General features: G+C 43.5%; 3 protein-coding genes across 5 annotated transcripts; all 3 read right to left on the minus strand.

Annotated features, from left to right (window-relative positions):
- Window positions 1-307: 307 nt before the first annotated feature.
- LOC135242836 (guanine nucleotide-binding protein G(I)/G(S)/G(O) subunit gamma-T2-like) lies at window positions 308-4,284 on the minus strand. Its single transcript, XM_064314076.1, has 3 exons — window positions 4,183-4,284; window positions 3,103-3,192; window positions 308-1,447 (listed from the first exon to the last, which is right to left on the minus strand). The coding sequence occupies exons 2-3, from the start codon at window positions 3,184-3,186 to the stop codon at window positions 1,322-1,324; spliced, it is 210 nt and encodes a 69-aa protein (XP_064170146.1). The 5' UTR covers window positions 3,187-3,192; window positions 4,183-4,284; the 3' UTR covers window positions 308-1,321.
- On the minus strand, window positions 4,183-14,878 carry nags (N-acetylglutamate synthase). Of its 2 annotated transcripts, XM_064314072.1 has the most exons (10): window positions 14,350-14,878; window positions 13,299-13,558; window positions 12,573-12,834; window positions 11,907-12,087; window positions 10,901-10,940; window positions 10,261-10,392; window positions 9,842-10,024; window positions 9,250-9,323; window positions 7,429-7,474; window positions 4,183-4,285 (listed from the first exon to the last, which is right to left on the minus strand). In XM_064314072.1, exons 1-10 carry the CDS (start codon window positions 14,710-14,712, stop codon window positions 4,279-4,281), a joined length of 1,548 nt encoding a protein of 515 aa, XP_064170142.1. In that variant the 5' UTR covers window positions 14,713-14,878; the 3' UTR covers window positions 4,183-4,278. The 2 variants fall into 2 exon arrangements, with proteins under 2 accessions (XP_064170142.1, XP_064170141.1); XM_064314071.1 differs by lacking the exons at window positions 4,183-4,285; window positions 7,429-7,474 and having other exon boundaries at window positions 7,754-9,323; window positions 14,350-14,877.
- Window positions 14,879-16,192: 1,314 nt separating this feature from the next.
- Window positions 16,193-20,851, minus strand: LOC135242834 (slit homolog 2 protein-like). 2 transcript variants are annotated; one of them, XM_064314074.1, is made up of 3 exons: window positions 20,217-20,851; window positions 17,697-18,387; window positions 16,193-17,220 (listed from the first exon to the last, which is right to left on the minus strand). In XM_064314074.1, the coding sequence occupies exons 2-3, from the start codon at window positions 18,015-18,017 to the stop codon at window positions 16,453-16,455; spliced, it is 1,089 nt and encodes a 362-aa protein (XP_064170144.1). In that variant the 5' UTR covers window positions 18,018-18,387; window positions 20,217-20,851; the 3' UTR covers window positions 16,193-16,452. The 2 variants fall into 2 exon arrangements, with proteins under 2 accessions (XP_064170144.1, XP_064170143.1); XM_064314073.1 differs by having other exon boundaries at window positions 17,697-18,390.
- Window positions 20,852-21,148: the final 297 nt, after the last annotated feature.

Consider the following 21,148-nt stretch of genomic DNA (forward strand, 5'->3'; position numbering starts at 1 on the left):
TCTCATAATTTTGTTGATCTTTCTGCGGAAAAGTTGCACACACTGTGTCAGTCCAGTACTATCCAGTACTCTCTGGAGCGCAGATTAAGCTTGAATGGAGGTTGAAACTAATCACCCACCCAGGTCTTCATACCACCTATGCTGGAGGTCTTAAAATGACACATCTCACTTTCAAGTGTGCCAGGTGTCATCCTCGGTCGGTTTTGTATCAAAACAATATTTTTGCTGCTTTTCTCACTCTCACGTGAGACAGAAACCTTTAATCTCAGGAGGATTTCCTGGAAAAAAAATTCAGCTTACAAATGACTCATAGCCATGTTATTTTATGCAGAAAACAGAACAAAACCATGCTCTTAGTGTATCAACTGAAATAGAGTTCCAACTGAACTGATTGGTTGAGTCACTTTCATATTTCGTGTACCTCCATCCAGCACTTATTGTACTTTATATCATTATCTTGATACTGTAGCTTGTCATGCCTCCTAGCTTGACTTAGCATGGGTTAGGTCAGAGTAATATTTACTGTGTGAACTGGACTTACTGTGTTCATGGCTGTGAATAACTGTTACAAAATGAGTATTGTACCTTATTGGACCTGTGTTTAGACGTTTTTCCAATGACCTTCGGTATGCATTTATTGTTTGTCGCTTTGGATAAAAGCGTCCGCCAAATAAATGTAATGTAAATGTCATGTAATAAAGAACTTTGCTTCAAAAAGAGGACAGGAAAAGTTTTCACTGTAAGAGCAAAAAAAGAAAAGAAAGAAAAGTGTAATATTGAAAGACAAGAGAGATCAAGGCACTCCTTAGCTAAATGTACTTTATTCACCCTAAAATCAATGAAGAAGCTTGGGAGTTGACTAAGGAGGGCGGAATCAATGCTAGGGGGTGGGGCTTTGTTGGGGCGGGGGGGGCAACTACGGAAAGTAGGTAGGGCGTTTTGGTATGAGATGAGTTGAAAAACATCTGGAGTTCTCTGTCCCACAGGTTGAATTAGAACAAGGGACCAGACTGTGCGGTCAACTCTGTTTCGGATCAAGCGGTCTGCTGCACTTTTTCTCGTGTGGGGGTGGGTCCTGAGCCTGGCCCCGCTATCTTCAGCGTCCTATCACATCGCATCTTTGGAGTAGGGGCAGTGTGTGGGGAATAAAAAAAGATCTCTAACCTTGTGGGATTACGCATTTACACACAGCTATAGTAACACAGCCTCACATAACTACCCTGCTCCCATTCTCCTCTCTTTAGGACTGTGTTTGACTGAACCAGTCCGGATTTGTTCCAGCCCGTGGGCCATCTGCACCACCCCACCCCCACCCCCCAGTCTAGCTTATTTCACAGCCGCTCTTCTCCTTGTAGGGGTTCTTATCTTCCGACACTCCTTTGATGAGGGGGTCTTCGGGAGAATGGCTGTCAACCCATTCTACAATCGCTTTGGCCGTCTTTGACAGCTAAATGTGACAGGAAGAGAAGGAGAGGAGAGAGAGAGAGGGAGAACCCTTCTTTAGAGCAAAGAGCTCAGGTCAACCTCAATGCCATACCCAAGCACCAGGGCTCACACAAAACTGACATTTAATGTTGTGCTGAACAGTTCCCCGAGTGACTTGCTTTGCTCCTAACATTGTGAGTTGTGCTCATACAAGAACAAGTGGATTTCAGCGAGCACAAACTGAATCCATCTAATGCTGAATCCATCAAATACTCCCCCGGCAAAATACAACTCACTGGAAACACCCCAAACAAACTCAGTCAGTGGCCAGATCAACAATGATATGAGCTCCATCCAAAGAGTCCGCTGGCCAAAATAAATCCCCAAGTTTTACTCATGTCCTAGTTCCCAGGACGTTTTATTAAGCAAATCCTTAATGACTTAATTAGATCATTTATAAGGATTAACGGAGTATCCGAACGGCCACGCGCATCAGGCCCCGCGAGGATTAGCACTCCAGGGGGGAAAGCGCGACCAATCTCGAGTGCAATCTCAGTGCTCCTTTGTGGTTCAGTTGGGCTAATGTGCACCAGACCTGGGTCAAATACGTGTTTGTTTTGGATTCAAATACTTTTCTATGCTTTACTGATCTTGCCTGGTGTATTGGAACCAATTAAATACTCTCAAAAAGTGCAGACCCTGCCTTTTGGTCATATTGGCCGGCCCAGTTACACCAGGGAAGATCAATAGAGCACAGAAAGGTATTTGAATCCAAAACAAATGCATATTTGACCCAGGTCTGATGTGTACTCTCTGGAACAGTCAATATCGCTTGTTAATTGGATATAAATTTGTCAGAGCTTCATTCGAGCATCCCTATACATCATTGGTCCCATGCCTAAGGTGTCAAAAGTTTCTGAAAGAACAAATCAGTGCCAAATTATTGATTTGTCACTCGTATCAGTACCCTATACTAGATGATTCCAAATGACTCATGTAAATGTATAGAATTCCTTTCCTAGCACATGATAAAACATCATAGCGGAGATTTCACAGCTCAGTCAGTGGCTAAGACCAGAGATAGCAAGACTTTTTTTTTTTTTTTAAACTTGATTACTGTTTTTGAATGCTAGGAATACAGTATTAACACTGCATAAGGTTTAAAACATTAGCAGAGACTTCAGAGCTCAATAGCAAAGATCAGGAGTTCAAAAACCTCTCCTCAGGACCCCTAGCCGAATCCAGGTGTTTGACGTGCTCCACCTCAAGCACACCTGGTACAGATAATCACGCCCCTGATTATTTGCATCAGGCGTGCTTGAGATGAAACATATCAAATACCTGGATTCGGCTAGGGGTCCTGAGGAGAGGTTAGGGAATCCCTAAAATAAAGCAAGTCATTTTTTTAAAACCATGATTACTGTTTTTGAATGGTTAGGAATAGAGTATTATTATTATTATTATTGCCTGAATTCAGTGGTACCATTAGTATTTTTATGTTTATTAGTAATATGGTTTTTCTTTTAAAACACACTGCCAGTAGCCTAGATACTCCAGGATTTAAAGGGCATTATTGCAGACGGCTGTTCTTCCTTTTTAGTTACTCTGAACAATTCAGCCAACTGGTGCCAGTGAAGATTTAAAGATGAAAAACACAATGTTGTCACGGTAACTCACCGGTTCCCTCTCAGTTTTTACCTCCACCTTCAGCTGATCGAGCTCCATCTTCAGGAGGTCCTTATCAGACATGTCCCGCGCCATCTTGCCCTGAAACAGGAAAAAAAGGAGAGTAAGAAGAGAGGGAGAGAGAATGGAGGGAACGATCAAGATGCCCGTAGACAAAGCCTCTCACGGATCACTTCAGGGACACTTCAGGAATGGTAGTTGAGGCAGAACATACAGTTTCAATGCAGCATATTTATAATGTTTTTTGATTCCTCATATACAAATGCTTCAATGGGTTTGCGTCTCACTTTTGTTCCAAATTTGGTCACAAAATTTTGAAGATGTTGGACATGTTTTTATCTTCTGCTGAGCCAACTTTCGGTTATTAGAGACCCCTTGTGGCTAGAATAAGGAAGCACAGGCCTCAGCTATAAATGTTGCATGACAGCTAATTCTCAAAAATGCCTCTGTACTTCCACCAAATGTTGACTGGTAATGATGGCTAAGTTTTCTTTGACAGCCATCAGCCTGGCTTGGCAAATCAACACATACATCAAAGGCAAAGCTAAGCTAAGTGGTAATACGCTATGTAGCTAAGTAATGGTTTCCAAAAGATTTCCACAAATCTACGGGCCTTGACCATATTAATGCAGTACATTATCATAACAAACTGCATCAGTTATGTAAAGTGCCTCTTTCCTAAAGCTACACTACATTGCAACTGGCTGCATAAAATAGCAGAGAAATTTGGATATTTTTAAAATTGTCAGTTTCAAAACTCCCCCCCCCCCCCCCCGCAATGAAAAATGTAGTTATAGTTTTCCATGGATGGCGTGAAGCCCTTAGCATTTACAAGATAATTAAATAGTAATTAATTAATGGGTGATTAATTGGTACAGTGCCCACACTGGCAATGGAGCCTTGATGTATAAGATAACAGACGGTCAGTAAAACTACTCCAGTCCTTCCTCCTGTTTCTTGTTCTTCTTATTAGGTCTGGATCAATCCATGCCCTCGAGCCATGTGGAATAAGCAGACATGGTGCGACTGAATCAGGTTAACTAGGGTTCCTGCAGAAGAGCCGGGGCTTACCTGTTAGATGGGGGGTCCAAGATGGTCAGACAAATCTGCGAGGCTGCTCTCTCGGGGGGTTCAATGGAACTCCTTCCAGGTTCTGTGCCGGCTCCCTCAGGCCCTAGGCTCATGACGTACCCCACCAGATGGCCGAGGGGCGGGGTGTGGTGGGGAATGGAGGGGAGGGGGCGGATGTCACCAAACCCCCTGATCAGATTAAGCAATCAAGGTACTTAGCTGGCCAAATGTCACAATCAAATCACATTAAAACTTGGAGAGAGAGAGAGAGAGAGCAGAGGAGGCAGGCTGCTAAAGGAAAACTACCCCTCCCCCTCCTCATACCTCCAAAGTAGCTTTCCCATGCCAAGGTAACATGGGTCCCAGGTAAGCTCCATCTGTGCCGATGGGCAGTGCCAAGATGCCCCTACCCAAAGCGATGTATTAAGCTAATGTGATGATGCTACTTCTAAAAGTTTTAAGCAAATGAATGAGCGGTACAGTGGGATCAGAGACTGTGTGGGTTTAGCATCCTGGGTCTGGCCTGTATATGTGTACGCTGTTCTCCCCTTTATGGACCTCACAGGCCACCACCCCCACAACAAAAAACAACAACAACCACAACAATACCAAATAACAACAGCAACAATAACAACAAACAACAACAACCGCAACAATACCAAACAACAACACAGCAACGACAAAAAACAATCAGAATAACAGCAACAACAACAACACCATAATCATCATCATCATCATCAGCCATGTCTGAAAAATAGTTCTCATGTAACACACTACTTCCTAGACATCATGTCTTATATAAAACAGACCTGGGATTGATCATGGTTATTGCACTCTACCTCCCTAAAACGGATTATCAATAAACGTTATTCTTAAAACACACACACAGCCCACTTCAGGACTCGTGCACAGCCCTCAGGCATGCAGTACCTCCATAAAACCAGCAGGTAATTAACTTGTGTTTAGTGTAAACTTTACAGAGAGATATTACCATATCCACATCAAAGTGGGATTTTATAAATAACTACTCAGTCATGGTTTTCTGTGTAATAAACTTAAGATACAAATTTGATTGCGAGTCCATTTCATAAACGAGGCCCCGGGACTGTGCAAAAACCAAGATTTAACAGAAGTGACGAAAATCGAATAATAGATCCTCCTCCCTTACACAGGATGGACACTGGGGATAGATGACAGGCTGAAGGTGAAGAGAAACAGAGGCGGTGAGAACAGCAAAGAGAAAGAAAGTGCTGGAAGGGACCATAAAACAAAAGCCCAAAGCTGGAAAAAAGAAAACTGGAGCAATGATTTTTCCTGTAAGCAGTTTGAAGATCTGAGCAGCAGAAATCAATATAAGATTTATGATGCTTCCTCTATAGCTGTCCAAAATTATACAAAGTATTTGTTTATATAAACATATATGTGTTTGGGATTGGAAGCATATTGCTGATTTCCTTATGGTTTTTTATAGCAAATTTTAGACCACCTCCAAATTAAGCACCTCATCCAACTGGCACACTTATCCAAAGACAATCTCCTTGAATCGATTGCGTCATCTATTAATCCCATTTCAGATCCTTTTGCCGCCGTCCTCATCTCTGGGATTAAGAACTGAGCCCCTGTCACTCTGTTTACCCCCGGGGAACCACGCCGAGCGCCATTAAGGTGCCATGAAAGAGCCTGGCAACCGCACCATGTCCACCTGCCGCGAGCGTCACTCGCTCCCGAACAAAATCGCAGATCTGCGATTAGCCGCCGAGCTCTTTAGGGTACGTGCCTGATCAGTAAGGACAGCGCGAGCCGAGAACGCGTAAGTGGCCTTTAACTCCAACCGTCAGGCATCAGGAAGGAAAACTACCTATTGTCCAGGTTAAAAAATTACCCTATCCTAAGTTTAACAGCAGTGAAAACACCCAAAATGTAACTTTTAGCAGGTGCCTTTATCCAAACAAAGTACAACTGATGAAAAACACATTTTGGTAAATGGACTGCATTTATATAGCGCTTTTATCCAAAGCGCTTTACAATTGATGCCTCTCATTCGCCAGAGCAGTTAGAGGTTAGGGGTTAGGTGTCTTGCTCAAGGACACTTCGACACGCCCCGGGCGGGGTTTGAACCGGCAACCCTCCGACTGCCAGACAATCGGTCTTACCTCCTGAGCTATGTTGCCCCTACAAATATTTTGTACGTTTTCAACGTACAAAAATTCCAAATTACTCACACATAGCTTACAAAGCACTGTCTATAAGTCATTCATTAAAATGTAGGCCTGCCATTAAAAGTAATGATATCAAAATTGGGCCAAGTTACATGAAGCAATATTGGCCATTTTAGCTCACACAAATTAAACAAGCTGTATTCCAAAGCAATGCTACCCAGTGTTTCCTAAATTGTTTCAAGTAATTTGGGCCTACATACTAGAAATAGCAGTAGTACAGTAAGAACAGGATAATTAACACTGTTAGAGCAAGTAGTCATTTAACAACAGCACCAGAAACAAATAGAGGGATATTTGTAAGCTGTCCTGATGAACGTATTCAATTACTCTGACAATCATAATAAGGCAGGGCTGCCCAACCCGATTTCTGGAGATATACCAGGTTTCTATTTCAACCATAATTTGGCACACCGGGTGACATAGCTCAGGAGGTAAGAGCGATTGTCTGGCAGTCGGAGGGTTGCCGGTTCAAACCCTGCCCTGGGCATGTCGAAGTGTCCTTGAGCAAGACACCTAACCCCTAACTGCTCTCTGCTTGGGATGGTAGATCTCTAGGAACAGGGTTGGGCAGCCCTGCCTTATTATGATTGTTGGTTGGTGGGGTGGTGTTCTGTATTGCCTCAAGCCAGATGGAGGTCATTCTCGTTTCTCGTTTGTGGAACTCTCTACCACCTACGACCAGAAACACTGGCGATTTTTAAAAACCCATTGAAAACATTCATTTTTCATTGCGCTTTCATGTATTCTGCAACTGACTGAAGTGCACCTTGCTTGTATTTTGTTTTGAACTATTCAGCTCCCTAGGACATTTTGATGTGAAGAACACACACACATATACACACACATATATATAACATATATAAACTAACTATATATAAACGTGTTTAAACTGATTTACTCTAAAATTTCCAAAATACCATATCTTAAACAATACAAAGTAATGTCACGTACACTTCTTCTGATCTGATCAGTGATATACTTAAAGGGTCTGGCAGCCTTCAGTGGAGAATCACATTTTAACACTCACCTGCTTAGAAGCACCATCTGCTGCCATCTAGTTGAAGACAGCATATCTGCAGGGTTCGTTTTTTTTATTGAGAAAATGAACATGGTCAAGCATGCATTAGTTGTGTGAAGTCCTAGGTCATCTATATGACCAAGTTCAAACACAAGGATCCAACTCCAATCTACATATCCAATTAAAGCCTTTTCAAGGTTTGATGCCTCTAAATTCAGGAACATGTCATTGTTAGGAAGGTCATTGGAATGTGGCCTATGAAATGACAGGAAAAATATGAATACATTACACGTATATCAAAATTTCATTCACACGCTTCAATGTTAGGAAAGACTTTTGTTCAGTGAATGGCCCTTTATTAAGCATAAAAATTATTTTGATGAACACTTTTTGATAAATATTTCCAGAAATGGTACAGAAAACCAAACAGGCAATGTTAAAATGCAGAACTACAAACCACATCACCAAAAGAGTGATACTGAGGGAAACATTTCAAATTAAAGAACAGTCTTTCTACTTTGAAAAGTGTAAAACAAGTCTTTAGTACAAATGAAAATAACTACAGTACTGATTTTTCAATCAGTTCATGGATTTAAAAGCTGTATTTAAACTTCAAGTAAACTGATAATCTCCTTGTAGTAATTTCCCTTTCAACAGAATTTTTTTGTTTGTTTTTTTTAAGTTTCAGGGAATAATGCTTATGACCTGTGTATACCTGAAAGTGAGAAAAGTCACTTTAATATGTGAAATTGTATGAGTTTCAACACCAGTACTCAGCGTATTCAGAAAACTTGCACCACCACAATCTAATAATCCATTATTGAAGAAATGGAAACCCTTATTAATCCTTGATGCATTAACGAGTGATATGATATGTACAGTCCTCCTGGTCAATACAGCTAATACAACAATACAGCCCTTAGACAGTAATACAAATTTTCTGCCAGTTCAGGTATGTTAAAAACAGTCTTCAGACTCAATCCCCCTCCCCCCTTCTCTCACACACACACACACACAATCTACCCCCCCCCCCCCACTGTTTGTCTACCCAACTTGTAACTGCCAATTCATATCTCCAATCCCTGCTGTTACCATCTGTAAGACACCCATCAGGTACAGCGTGTGCATTCCTCCCATACCTTCACCCACAGCCCAGTGAACTCCACACTGCAGGTTCCAAAGCACTACTACTGAGTCATGTGACAGCACGTCAAAGGCACCGTGGCTGCTGTAAACAAGTTCACTAGCTTTTCACTCCAATAGCACCTCTTTACATCAATATTTAAAGCACCTGAGGTAATACGGTTCCTGCGCTCGCCCAAGTCCAGGAGAGTCCGCAGCTCAAACCGCATTTTTAGCCTTCAAAAAACTGACAAAAGTTTAGCATGCAGGTTTTTGGAAAGGAATGTGAAAGTTCAGATATCTAGGTACTGAGTTTGCTTTTCTAAGCTATAGCATTGCACTTGTTAGCTAGCTTTTTTTGGGGTCAAAATGCAATTGAAGATGAGATTTTAAAAAAAGAGGTTTCAAACTACAAGGCAGAGTAAAAATGTGGTTTCCAAGCTCCATTCCTTGAACAAAGATTCCACGCAGCTCCAGACAGAATGCAGCAAGGGGGTGGCAGGGGCAGTGGAGGGGTGGCAAGGGGGGTGGAGGGGTGGCAAGGTCAGGAGAGGGGTGGAAGGGTGGGTGGAGGGGTAGCAGGGGGGATGGGGGGAGGAACTGAGGCTCAGGACCCAGGCGTAGAGCACTGGGGCGTTTCCTCTGGTGGTGTGTCTATGAAGGAGTAGGGCACACGGTTGGCATACTCCACCAGTTCGTAAGACTCACGGATATCGGACAGTCCAAACCAGAAAATGATCTGCCTGCCGTTAACACAGCTGCCGTCACAGTGCTTGAAGTACCTGAAAGAGAGAGCACCTCACTTAATAATAGTAATAATAACAGTCATTATTATTATTCTTATTCTTATTATTATTATTATTATGTCATTGTTGTATATATAGTAATAGTATATATTTTTTACTATTGATTATTATTGTTTGTGTTGGCACATGGCAACATTTAGAAATGTACGTCCTACCAATAAAACATCTATATTTGACCTGGGCAAGAAAAGAGGGGCAGAGCAAAAGAGAGGGACACAGAATAAGAAAGTGTGGGTGAAGGGAGGCTGTGGAAAAGGAAGGACTGCAGCTGAAAAAGAAAATGAGAGCTAAAGTTACAGCATACGGTCCATCAAATGGCTAAAATTAATTTTCCAATTTTTTCCCATTATTTTTATTTTTTTCGTCTTAAAATTAATTTTTATTTTATATTTTTTGGATTTATTTTAATTGCATTTTTAAAAAACTATTTGTGTGAGCCAGCACAAAGAACAGCCCAATTCTGGGATCTGAAGCAGGGACAGTGGCACCCTCACCAGGGGTTGATGTGGTTGGTGCAGCGGGACCTCCAGAAGAGCTTTCCCAGGTCCTGCCGAATGCTGTCCCACAGGATCTGGCTGGTGCCCTGGCCCCTTTTGCTGCTGCTCACCACAAACTTGTCCAGGTACAGGGTGCCACTGCTCACCTGCTCCGTGGTGATGATGGCAGCAGCGCTGTACCTGCAGGAGGAAGACAGGCGTCAGGACATGGAGGAGGGATTATGGAGGGAAGGGATGGCCACTTGTCCAGAGTCTGCAGAGAAGACTGCTCTTGTTTCCTGCATCAGCATGTTGTTTTTGCTCATTAAATTGCCCCATGTGGGATAAATAAAGTTCTATAGAACTGAACAGTGTCGCCAAACAGTTTTTTGCCGAGGGTGTGTTGGTCATACAGCAAAAGGCCGAGGCCCACTCACTCTTCAGAGAGGTAGATAGAATGCAGCCTGTCCTTCAGAGAGGTGATGTAATCTTCTTTCAGGTTCTTCCCGAACGACTTGTTGATCAGGGCAACCAGGCGGTCAACGTCAATGTGATCCAGGCTGGTGTACCTGAGGCGACAGATGCAGCGGGCTAGGTCAGGTGCGCAGTGGGCCCCATGACTACGAGGACAACAGTAATAATGATGAAAGCATTTTAATGAATACACATTTACATATCATTTGGCGGACGTTTTTATTCAAAGCGACATACAATAAGTGCATACCGAAAGTCGTTGGAACAACTACAAAAAACAGGTCAGACAAGGTACAGTTCTCATAAAGTATCAGTTATCTATAGTCATGAACAGCAAGTCTAGTTCCCACGGTAAGTCAGTAGTTATGGCAAGACAGAAGCTAGAAGTGAGGCATGATTACAAGAGATTTGATAAAGGGCTACAACATTAAGATGAAGATGCAAGCGCAACATGAAAGTGCTAGATGAAGATACAGGTGCAACACGCACAGTATGACCACAATGAGAACTTTGAAAACAAGCTGAACACCGTGCTTCGTTTCAAATGAAATCTGCAGATCCTCAGCAGGAAGAAGAAACCGGCAGGCGCAGGAGAATACATGCCTGTGAATGGGATCTCCGTTTTTAAACAGGGTGCCGGATCCTACAGAGACAACACAAAACAGACATCAAACCGTGAACGCAGCAAGATCAACTTCACTTTTCACCAGCACCATTCATGACTGCAAATAGTGTTCCTTCCGCAGAATGGGTGTGTTCAATTTAATAAATTGCCACTGCTACAGCGGCAATATCAAAATTGGAGCCAATCAAAAGTACACAATGTCAGAAACGTATTGGAAAATATTAATGTATGAAATTCACTCACTGAACGTAAACAAGTTCAAGCAAACGTAAATGAGTGCAACTGCAAGTCAGACCCTCTTGGTAATCAGTGTGTGCATACTTCAGTAGGTGAGCCAAGATGGCCGTTGTGAGTTCTGTGAATGCATCTTTTCTAACCCGGATGTCTATTTTTAAATCTGCAGCCTTCTGGCATACCAATATTTTCTCAAAATACCCAGCCACACGTGCTGCGGTATTAAATTACACATATTACACATATCTGTTGTGGACATGCATACAGCAACCATAGCCCCATGTGACACAGATATGAGGTAATTTGGTAGTTGTTAGAATACGTTTTGTATTCCAAGTTCTTGCACGCAATATAAATTCCCTTCAGTAGAATAGACTTTCAAATAAAAGTCTATTCTACTGAACTCCCATCTATCAAAGAAAATTTTTTATTTATCTTTTTTATCTTTATTCAAAAGTCTTTTTCTCCTTAAAAAATCACATTTGAAAACTATTTCCCCCTATTTTTTCAGAAATTATCATTATTATTATTATTTATTTTTTCCCCCATGACAGACATGTGTGATATCACATGGCAGTGCAAGTGGCATGGAGCTGACAGTGGTATTCGCGAGCAGAACCCCTCCCACCCCACCTCCCCCCCCGCCCCAGTCCACGATTGGTACCAGCAGCAACCCCCCGGCCCCGGCCCGAGATCGGTTCCGCCACCCCAGCCGGCTCCGCTTGCTCGCGCACACGCGCGGTCCCTCACCCTTGTGGCTGAAGAGCTCGGTCAGCAGCGTGTTGGCTGAGGTGATGACGGCTGAGGACTCGCAGGGCAGCTGGTTGAGGAGCTGGTCGATGGCGGCCACCCGCTGGCGCTCAGTGGCGCCGAGCCACGTCGCCCGCGACAGCAAGGGCATGTCTGAGGGCAGAGACACCTGACCCAGCACCTGGGATGAATAAAAGAATTAATTAATCTTCTATACTTTCATTCTTTAACTTCACCTTCATGAGACAGCTTGTCTTATGAAGACTGAGGAAGAAAAGTGTCGCGTGTGTGTAAACTGAGTCACCGTTTTTGCTTTACAAGCAATCATATGCTTTTGCAGCTCTCAATATATCAGTAAATGTTCACAATGCATACTACATCCATCCATGTGCAGTAGCTCTCACCTATAGTGGTGTAGACCACTAGGGTATATACCAAAGATGGGATATTCCACACAGGGAACTAAGGAGCAGATCACAGACTACACAGGTCTGGATTCAATCAACATTTGGCTTCACTGTGACTGATAGGCATGTGTAGTATTCTTCTTTTGTGAACACACCTTGGCGAGCTCATTCTGTCGACCACTGAACTTAACATTCGCCCCTAATTTTGCAAGTCAAAGACAAGCACAAATGTTGACGCAGTCCAGGCCTAAAAACCCACCTTCTGGCTCTGGTTCCGGATGCCCCCCCAGCTGTTGAGGAACATGACTTTGAGGGGCTGCAGGACCTTGGCGATGGCGGCGGTGACGTCAACCGAGTCCAGCACCACCGAGCGGCTGGCCGTGGTGCGGCCCACGGGGCACACCAGCGGAATGGCCCCACAGTCCAGGGTCCACTGGAGCAGGCCTCTGTCCACCGAGATGGAGGGTCTACTGCCATCTGCCGAGACGGAGGGTCTACTATCGTCCACTGACACAGAGGGACTATTGAAGAAGAGATGGTCAGGCCACCCATTCCCACTGCAGTTTCCTCTTTCTCTTCCTAGCTCTGCTCTCATTAAGCAGGGATAACTGACAGTTTGATTTGCAAGAAAGAAAATTTCTTCTGTGGGACATGCAGTCACTGTGCGGCCATTTTAAGCTTTCACACAACAAATGTTAGGCCTACATTAAAATAAATGAATTAAATACATTTCATTTCGATTTAAACCAAAATTTAAAATCTCTCTTCACACCTCCTTATAAACACCTAGCATGCCTCACACTGCAAAATGAAACCTTTGCTTGTAAATGTTTCCCCAAAGAGTTTCCCTCCTTCCTTTCTCCGTTTTTTGCTCATCCAATCAATTTAAGACTTGAATAACCAGAAATTGAACATGTTTTACAAACACAGTGACCTGTATCTCATTTGAAACAGTAAGCGGGATTGTCGTTGAGGTCAGCCCTACCTGGCCAGCGTGTCCTGGACGAGGAGGACGACTTCAGAGCTGAAGAATGGAATGACGCTGGCCGAGTTATTCTGCAGCACCTCGGTGAGCGCCTGGCAGTTCTGGACTACACTGGACCTGGGATCGAGGACCTCATCACCGTCCTTGGTCTGGGTCAGCCCCATCACCACTACAGGTTTCATATCCATCCGCTGCAGAAAAGAGAGCCCAAAGCCCAGGCTTTGCACCATCTCCCGGCTCTCAAACACAGACTGATCAACCTAGGAGTGACGAAGGGAGAACACAGTCTGTTAAACACTTTCATTCATCAAGCCCACGACTGAACACTTTTGCAGTGCTACTCATGTTTTCTTTCTTTGCTTTGTAGATTCTTTCAACAATAATCCTCTGCGGACCCAAACAAACATTTCAGACCAGGGACCTGCATTAAGAAGCAGGATTACTGAGCTAGCTGAATAACTGCACTGAATAAAACCCAGAACCCTCCCAAATCTGGAACATGGATAACAGTTTTACTCAGTTAACAAGCTAACTCGGTAATCCTACTTTGTGATTCAGGCCCCAGGGACCATATTCCTACAGTATTTTAGAGCAGCCTCACTGATCTGGGATCAGATGTGAGTTTTAGCTCATAATGGATAATGGATTCCATTTTCCACCTGAACATGAAAGATGACTATCCGTACAAGTTCGCACGTCGTTAGGAGTATACTGCCTGCTTCAGGTTAGGGGCCTCATATGAACCTTCTCAAATGCATCACCATTTTTGTGGATCTGAGGTCGTGAAGCAGCTTGGTTAGCTAGTTCTATCATGTTAGCCAACGAGCTTTTGCACAAAACTATATGGGGAAACTCATAATGTAGGCCACTGCTCGATAATTAATCTAGTTGAACTATCTATGAATACAACAAAATAGCCTAAACGTACACGATTATAACGTTAACGCTTGCTGTCTTTAAATCAAGTTAACCAACGAGTAAAAGCGCGGACTGCTTTCAGCCACCTCAAAATGCTGTTCATGTCTGTGTGAAATTGGAACGATTAACTTACCTCTATGACTGCAAAAGCAGGCGATTGCCATACATTTGCTTTCTGGAATTGCGTTAGCCAGTAGCGAGCCTCTCGTGTGTCTCCAACGATCTCACTGAGAAATGCCTTCACGTCCCGGTAAATGAGTGTGCGGTTTGACAGTGCATGACGGTCGGCAGCAGTCAGAGAACCAGGCGCGTCCGGCTGGCCCAGACATGCCGGCATTTTGCTCCGATGACCGGCGTCGCCGCGAGAGCTAATGTCCCGCTGTAACTCTGGGAATATCCGACGACTCTTGTGGATCTGTACTGAAGGTTTGGACAGAAATCGACCAGCTATGATCATGGCTCTACGACTGGAAGTGCCAGTGTTCACTTTTGCCATTCACTTCGGGTTTCCAGTTACTCAGGTCGACAAGTTCAACTTACCGGTTCATAACGAAATCGGACGTTACCAGTAAGCAATATGAAGTTACATGTAGTAGCCTAGGTCTACCAGCAAAGGCGTGGTTAAAGCGGATGGGGGATGGGGGAAGCGGGGAAAGGGGACACGTTTGGCAACGTTTTATATTCGGGCAGCAGATTCCACTTGCATGCCCTCCTTTTTATAGGCACGTCTTTTTGCGATCTTGTTATATTTTGTCGTCAATAATAACAAGGAATTATAATTATTGGTCTAATATGAGCATTGTAAAGAGTGTTACATAAATACAGATAAACATATGATACATAGCCTACACACATTTTTAATTGTATTTTTAAATGCGGTTTAGAACTTTAAAGTAGGCTACTGACTGAAAATATAAATGTCATATGTTTTTTGTTTCGTGGTAGGTTTTAGTCTCTTAGATTTTAGTTTATACATTACTGTGCTAAATATCTTAATGCACTAATGTGGTGAACAAATTACAGCTAAAATACGCAAGCTACAGCTTTTACTATAGCTTTTATATTAAACAATTCTTCTCTACTCTCATTCAGAGTTCCATGGATTCAGCATTTTACCAATCTGTGTCACTAATTTGAGAGAAAACCATTAGGACTGCAAGTATACACTATTTATTCATTTATTGTTCAACCTTGCTGAACAACTCTTTGACTAAAAATGCCAAGAGCACAAAACAATTGATATATTGAAGCTGGACCCATTTCTTGCATCCTGAGAGGATGCAGTGAGACCGATGAAGATGGAAAAGAATATGTGTTTAGTTGTATTAAAACTGATGTATGAGCACAATGAGTTGACAAAACTGTCAGTTATCCCTATTAAGAATTTAAATGGTAATGTATTTAGCATTTATAAACAACAGCAAACATATACAAGATGCAGAAAGTTATTGGTCAAGATTCAGACCAGATACCTTCTTGCAGTAAAAGAAACAGTACTAGCCACTGCACCACTGTGCCATCCTGGCTACCCCATGTCCTACAAAATATATGTGCAAATTCGATAGGCATTTTAAGGCCTGAGGGTTTTTATATTTACCGGTGTATAACAGGGTTAGATCTCAACAGTTGACCAGCCCCCTTTGTTTCTGGGGGAAAAAATCCATTCTTACACCTGCGTAAGAAGAACCAAGTTCCTGCCGTGTGAAAAGGGCTGTATTACAGAGGATCCATAGTGATCCATCTAGTGCATGGATACTCAAATCTGGACCTCAAATCTAAATCTGTCCCTGGTTTTCTTTTCCCCCTGCTAATTAACTGAACAATTAGTGCTACCGATTGGCCAGACCGCATTCACACCTGACTCCCTGGTAAAGGGAAGGTGGAAAACCAGCAGTGCTACTGCTTTTTCCCCACATTGTTGTAGTACGATTGTGCAAGGTTGCAGCAATTTTTTGTAACAACCCCAAAACCATAACTTTCCAAAGTCTATTATCACATTTTAATGGAAGAAAACCTGACAAAGCCATGAGAACAGAACATTCCACAACCTAAAAAAAATAAATAATTAAAATGCTTGACAAGCCAGGAAGCCACTTCAGAACGGCTCAGTCCAGAGTCACAGCAAGAGCCGAAGAAAGATGCAGTAAGGGTCTGGTTGCCTAAGTCCTGTGACTGTCAACGCCGATTTGGCGACGCAATTCCCTGCTCCCCTGAAACCACGAGGTCCCCAGTACGGTCACTTCTCCTGGAAGTCCGAATCAGACTCGGACTCGCAGCCCTTCTTGCGGTTGCGTTCGGCCATGACGATGGCAGCCATGACGGTGACCAGCACGGTGATGGTGATGACCAGGACGGTGGCGGTTTCGGCCACACACAGCTGGCTTTCCACCCTGGCCAGCGGCTCCCCGGCCAGCTGGGCGGGCTCGTGGCAGGTGACTTGCTTGTAGTCGTCCACGTGCAGGTGGCGCACGCTCTGCAGCTTGCTGAAGGCGTGGTGCAAGTCGCAGTCGCAGCTCCAGGGGTTGCCGGAGAGACGCAGGTGCGTGCCCGGCGTCTGCAGGTTGTGGAAAGTCTTGAACTTGAGTTGGCCCAGCCGGTTGTCCTCCAGGCCCAGCAAGGACAGGCCGGGCAGGGACACCAGGGCTTCGGTTTCGATCTCAGAGATGCTGTTGTTGCCTAGCAACAGCACTTCCAGGCTCAGCAGCATGGTGAGCCTGCCGTCGTGCAGCGTCGTCAGCTGGTTGCCCTGGAGATAGAGGTGGCGCAGGCGGGTCAGCCCCCACAGGGCGTCCGGCGCCACGGTCTGTAAGCGGTTGTAGCTGAGGTCCAGCTTCTCCAGGCTCTCCAGCTTCTTCAGGCAGGGAGGCTCCAGGTGCTCCAGGACGTTCCTGACCAGCCGGAGTTCCCGCAGAGCACCCAGGCACTCGGAAAAGTCCGGGGGGAGCTGCCGGAGCTTGTTGTCGCTCATGTCAAGCCTCTCCAGGAAGGACAGGTTGCAGAATGCCTGGAACAGCAATGAGAGATGTTCAGATCTCATTACAGCAGTGTTGTATAATGGTTAAAGAACTGCTTGTAACCAAAAGGTCGCAGGTTTGATTCCCAGGTACTGTAGGACACTACCATTGTACCCTCGAGAAACATACTTAACATACACTGCTGCAGTATATATCTCGCTGTATAAATAGATTGTGTAAAAATGCAAAAAGCTGTGATAGTTGTGTCTGCTAAATGCCCGTAATGTACTTTAAAAGGGATAAACCAACAATTACACAGCCCTCATGTCAAACTGTTGTGTCAGTTGTGGCTGTTGCCATAGAGTTACCAAGTCAAATTATAGAAATCATACAAACACTTCTTATACTGTACATCATATTCTCAATATGCCTCCAAAATAGAACTTAGATTTTTTTGGTTTTGCATGATGGTTGAAACGTAACTCCCATAGCTAGTCCAAACCGGTTGGCCATGGCCCCGCATTACCTTGCTCAGTAGGACCTTGAGTCTATTGTTGGACAGAACCAGAACCTTGAGGAACCACAGGTGGTCGAAATCGTTGGCCTCCAGTTTCACCAGGTCGTTGGCCCCGAGATCCAGGAACCAGGTGCCATGGGGCAGGCCTTGGGGCACCTTGTCAAAGCCTTTGGCCCGGCACTTCACCAGGTCTGAGGAATCACAGCAGAGGCAGCCGGGAGGACACCGTTTGGAGCCCACGGCCAGAGAGTGGCCGACGAACAGAAGGGCGAGGACGCTGAGCATCTTTTGAAGAGCACAACCAACCACAGAGGAGGCCTCACATTTCATGTCTCACTCAAAACAGAGGCAGTTGTCGTAAGGGGAGCCCACCTTCCCTGGGAGAAATATTTGCCCTCTGGCACGGATGTCTGCAAAAAGGACGTTACGTGCGCAGTGAGGAACTAAACTTCCTTACAATAGGCTACTGCAGAGTACAGCGACCGGTCATTGTTGAGACACCGTGGGAAGGTTAGTTGTACACCAGGTGGGTCACTGTACAGGAGAGCAGTACTTCCGCGAGGAAATTGTGACGGAATGCCAACGGATCCAGTGATGCCAATGCATTATGTATTTTTTTAAAAAGAGATCAGCGCAATGGGAGCGGCAGGTCTTGGCGTATGTAGCACAGCTCAGTCATACAGGCAGTCACACGCAGTAGCTGCTGAGAGGGGACCAAAGACAGCGACAGCATTAAAACAGTGACAGCATTCATGCAGCAACAGCATTAAAACAGTGACAGTTTTAAAACTGATCATTTTGCAGAAACTGAGCACACTCTGACACACCGCAGGGCTTCTCAATGTTTTAATTTATCCAAAGAAGCTTAGGTACCCTTGCTCCCACAAAACCCAATTTTCTCAGAATTCTAGCTTCTGCCTGTTGGGTACTTTTCTATTTTGGAATTTTTAGAGGATTGTATCCAGCATTGGTGCTGCTTAGAATATCCAATTTTAACTCCCCACATCATTGTACTGATAAAGCAATAACATTGACCAAATAATATAGTAAATCCATGCAGTTATTATTCTCTCGTTCAGTTATTGTTCTGTGCTGAAACAACAGTTCTGCGACGCGTCTGATAAGTAGTGTTTCCCCAAAAGTTTATTCCAAAAAAAAGAGAAAAAACCTCACACTTGAGTAGAAAGTGTCATTAATAATTGGGCAAAATGACGTTTGCGAGCCAGTAAGACATAGTTTCATCGGCTTTTCTCCCGTTAACTAAAATTATGAAAACAACATTAAAACCTTCAAAGTATATCAACACCATAAATAGCCCGAGACATAGATCATACAGAGCAGAAGAAAATCACAATCATAAAATTCACACTTTGTACAGGCAAACAGAATTAAGACGAGTTTAAGACGAGTTTTAAACCGTGCTGCAGGGCACATGAAACATAGCTAATTAGTTGGCTAATAAGGGACTTTCTACAACACGTAAGCATTTGACATTTAAAACATTTTCACATTTTGTAGGCTACTACTAATAATGTTCGCTGCTCTTTAGATATAGAACGAAAATCAACTTAATGGTTACTTCGCTTAGTTACACAGAAGCCTTTTCGAAGACTTCAGTTTTCATACTTAAAAAAAAAAGAAATAACATTTTTTTTTTTACATAATCGACCCACTCCATTATGCTAATAAATGACAACCGAAAAATATAGGCTACATACAAAACTGCAACATAATACTGGTCAGATTGTTCGACTACCGTGTAGCCTATGTATCTGAATTTGTAAATAGCATTTGCGACATATAGCCTACACATACAGTTCCTGGGTTGTAGAATAAGCGAAAGAGCTGGTTTGAATTGTGCTGGACATATTGGATTTGTCTTAACCTTTTGGAAATTTAATTGGCAGGCTGCGGCTACAAACAGGCTGGCTTTATTGTGATCCAATTTTAAGTAGGTGTCTACCAACCAACATCATTAGCCTAATATAACACGGAGTAAGAGCAGGTGATTGTAGACCTGCGTTGTCATCATTTTGAGTTTTTACAAAGCCTATTATTTTTCCTATTTTCCGATCTAGGCCAACAAATAAAAATGTGCATCAAATTTACTATGGCATATTAATATGGTTATATTTATAATAACTCCTTACCTTAGGCTACAATGTCCACTGTCGTGTAGACTATTCGGTCTAAAAAACACTGGGATTTATGCCCAGCGAATCAAGGTGCATTCTCCACTCAATTTTATATTTAGCTGTTATCGGTCACAAACAATAAAAGTAGTTTTAATCTAAAAGGACTTAAGAACTGCCATCGCTCTGACACCCAGCCACGCAAGTAATTTAGGTGAAATAAATGCGACGAACGGACATAACTGTGCTTCCTATACAATATAAACCTGACTGGGTGTTTAAGTAATGTTTGGTATTCCACCGTGTTTTATAATCGCACTGCAGCTCAGCTCACTGTTACAGTGTCAACAGACTCAAAGATTTTCATTCACATATATGAGTAGGTATACCTACTTACCCTTACAGAACTATCGAAGGGATATGTTTCCAAATGCGCGTTGTAGACAACATAAGACACCACTGTCCGCAGGTTACAGATGTCTTCCGCCGAAAGGTCCCCAGAACACTAAATGGAAAAGTTGTGTTGAGGGGTGGCGAAACAAGAACCCCCCACGGATCTAAATAATAAATGAAATGTCACGTTGATCATTAGATGCAAGGGGTACAATTTCTAAGCTGTGTGTGCTCTTCTTTTGCTACGGTGCTGTGACAATGGAAAATCACCCCCGAGTAAAATACATTATTGATCAGACTGACAACGCGCTGTCCTTCCATCAATGGCACGCAAACAATTAATGTGAATCATATGTTTTGTTCGCAAGCAAAACTGATGTCGAGGAAGCCTGTGCATTGTGTGCAATGGGAATAAGGTAATCGAAGACGCATCAGATGTTCATTATTGCAAGTTGTTCAATATAGGCTACATTAGCGAGTGGGTTTGAAACTAAAATGTTGCAGGGTTGACTTTAGCGCAGGACAACACACGAATCGCTTCTATAAATTCAACTTCACAACTTGACGGTATAGTAGCTATAAATTGCCCTATAAGGTCCGGCACCGCCCACCCCCAATCCCAATATGTACCAACCCTTCCAGGACCGACGCAATTTGTAAATCGCGCGCACTCATTCCGAGCCAATTTAGCAATTTCAAAATCCACTATGCCCTCTGGTGGTTATCTTTTACCGAATTTACAGCGGCAACTCCAAAAAGTCTAAATGTGCAGAATATTAGGAATCTGGTCTGACTTGAGATTTCCTGTTTGCATTTCGAATTCACATACGTGCGCACAAGGCCGGGCTGTTCCATTAACTCACTCAACTAGAGGCGATTGGTGACCAACCCGTGTATAAATGGTTCGCTGGCTATCGGTTAGCAGGCTACGTCCCT

The sequence above is a fragment of the Anguilla rostrata genome, chromosome 17, assembly GCF_018555375.3.
Source record: "Anguilla rostrata isolate EN2019 chromosome 17, ASM1855537v3, whole genome shotgun sequence".
NCBI classification, from domain to species: domain Eukaryota; kingdom Metazoa; phylum Chordata; class Actinopteri; order Anguilliformes; family Anguillidae; genus Anguilla; species Anguilla rostrata.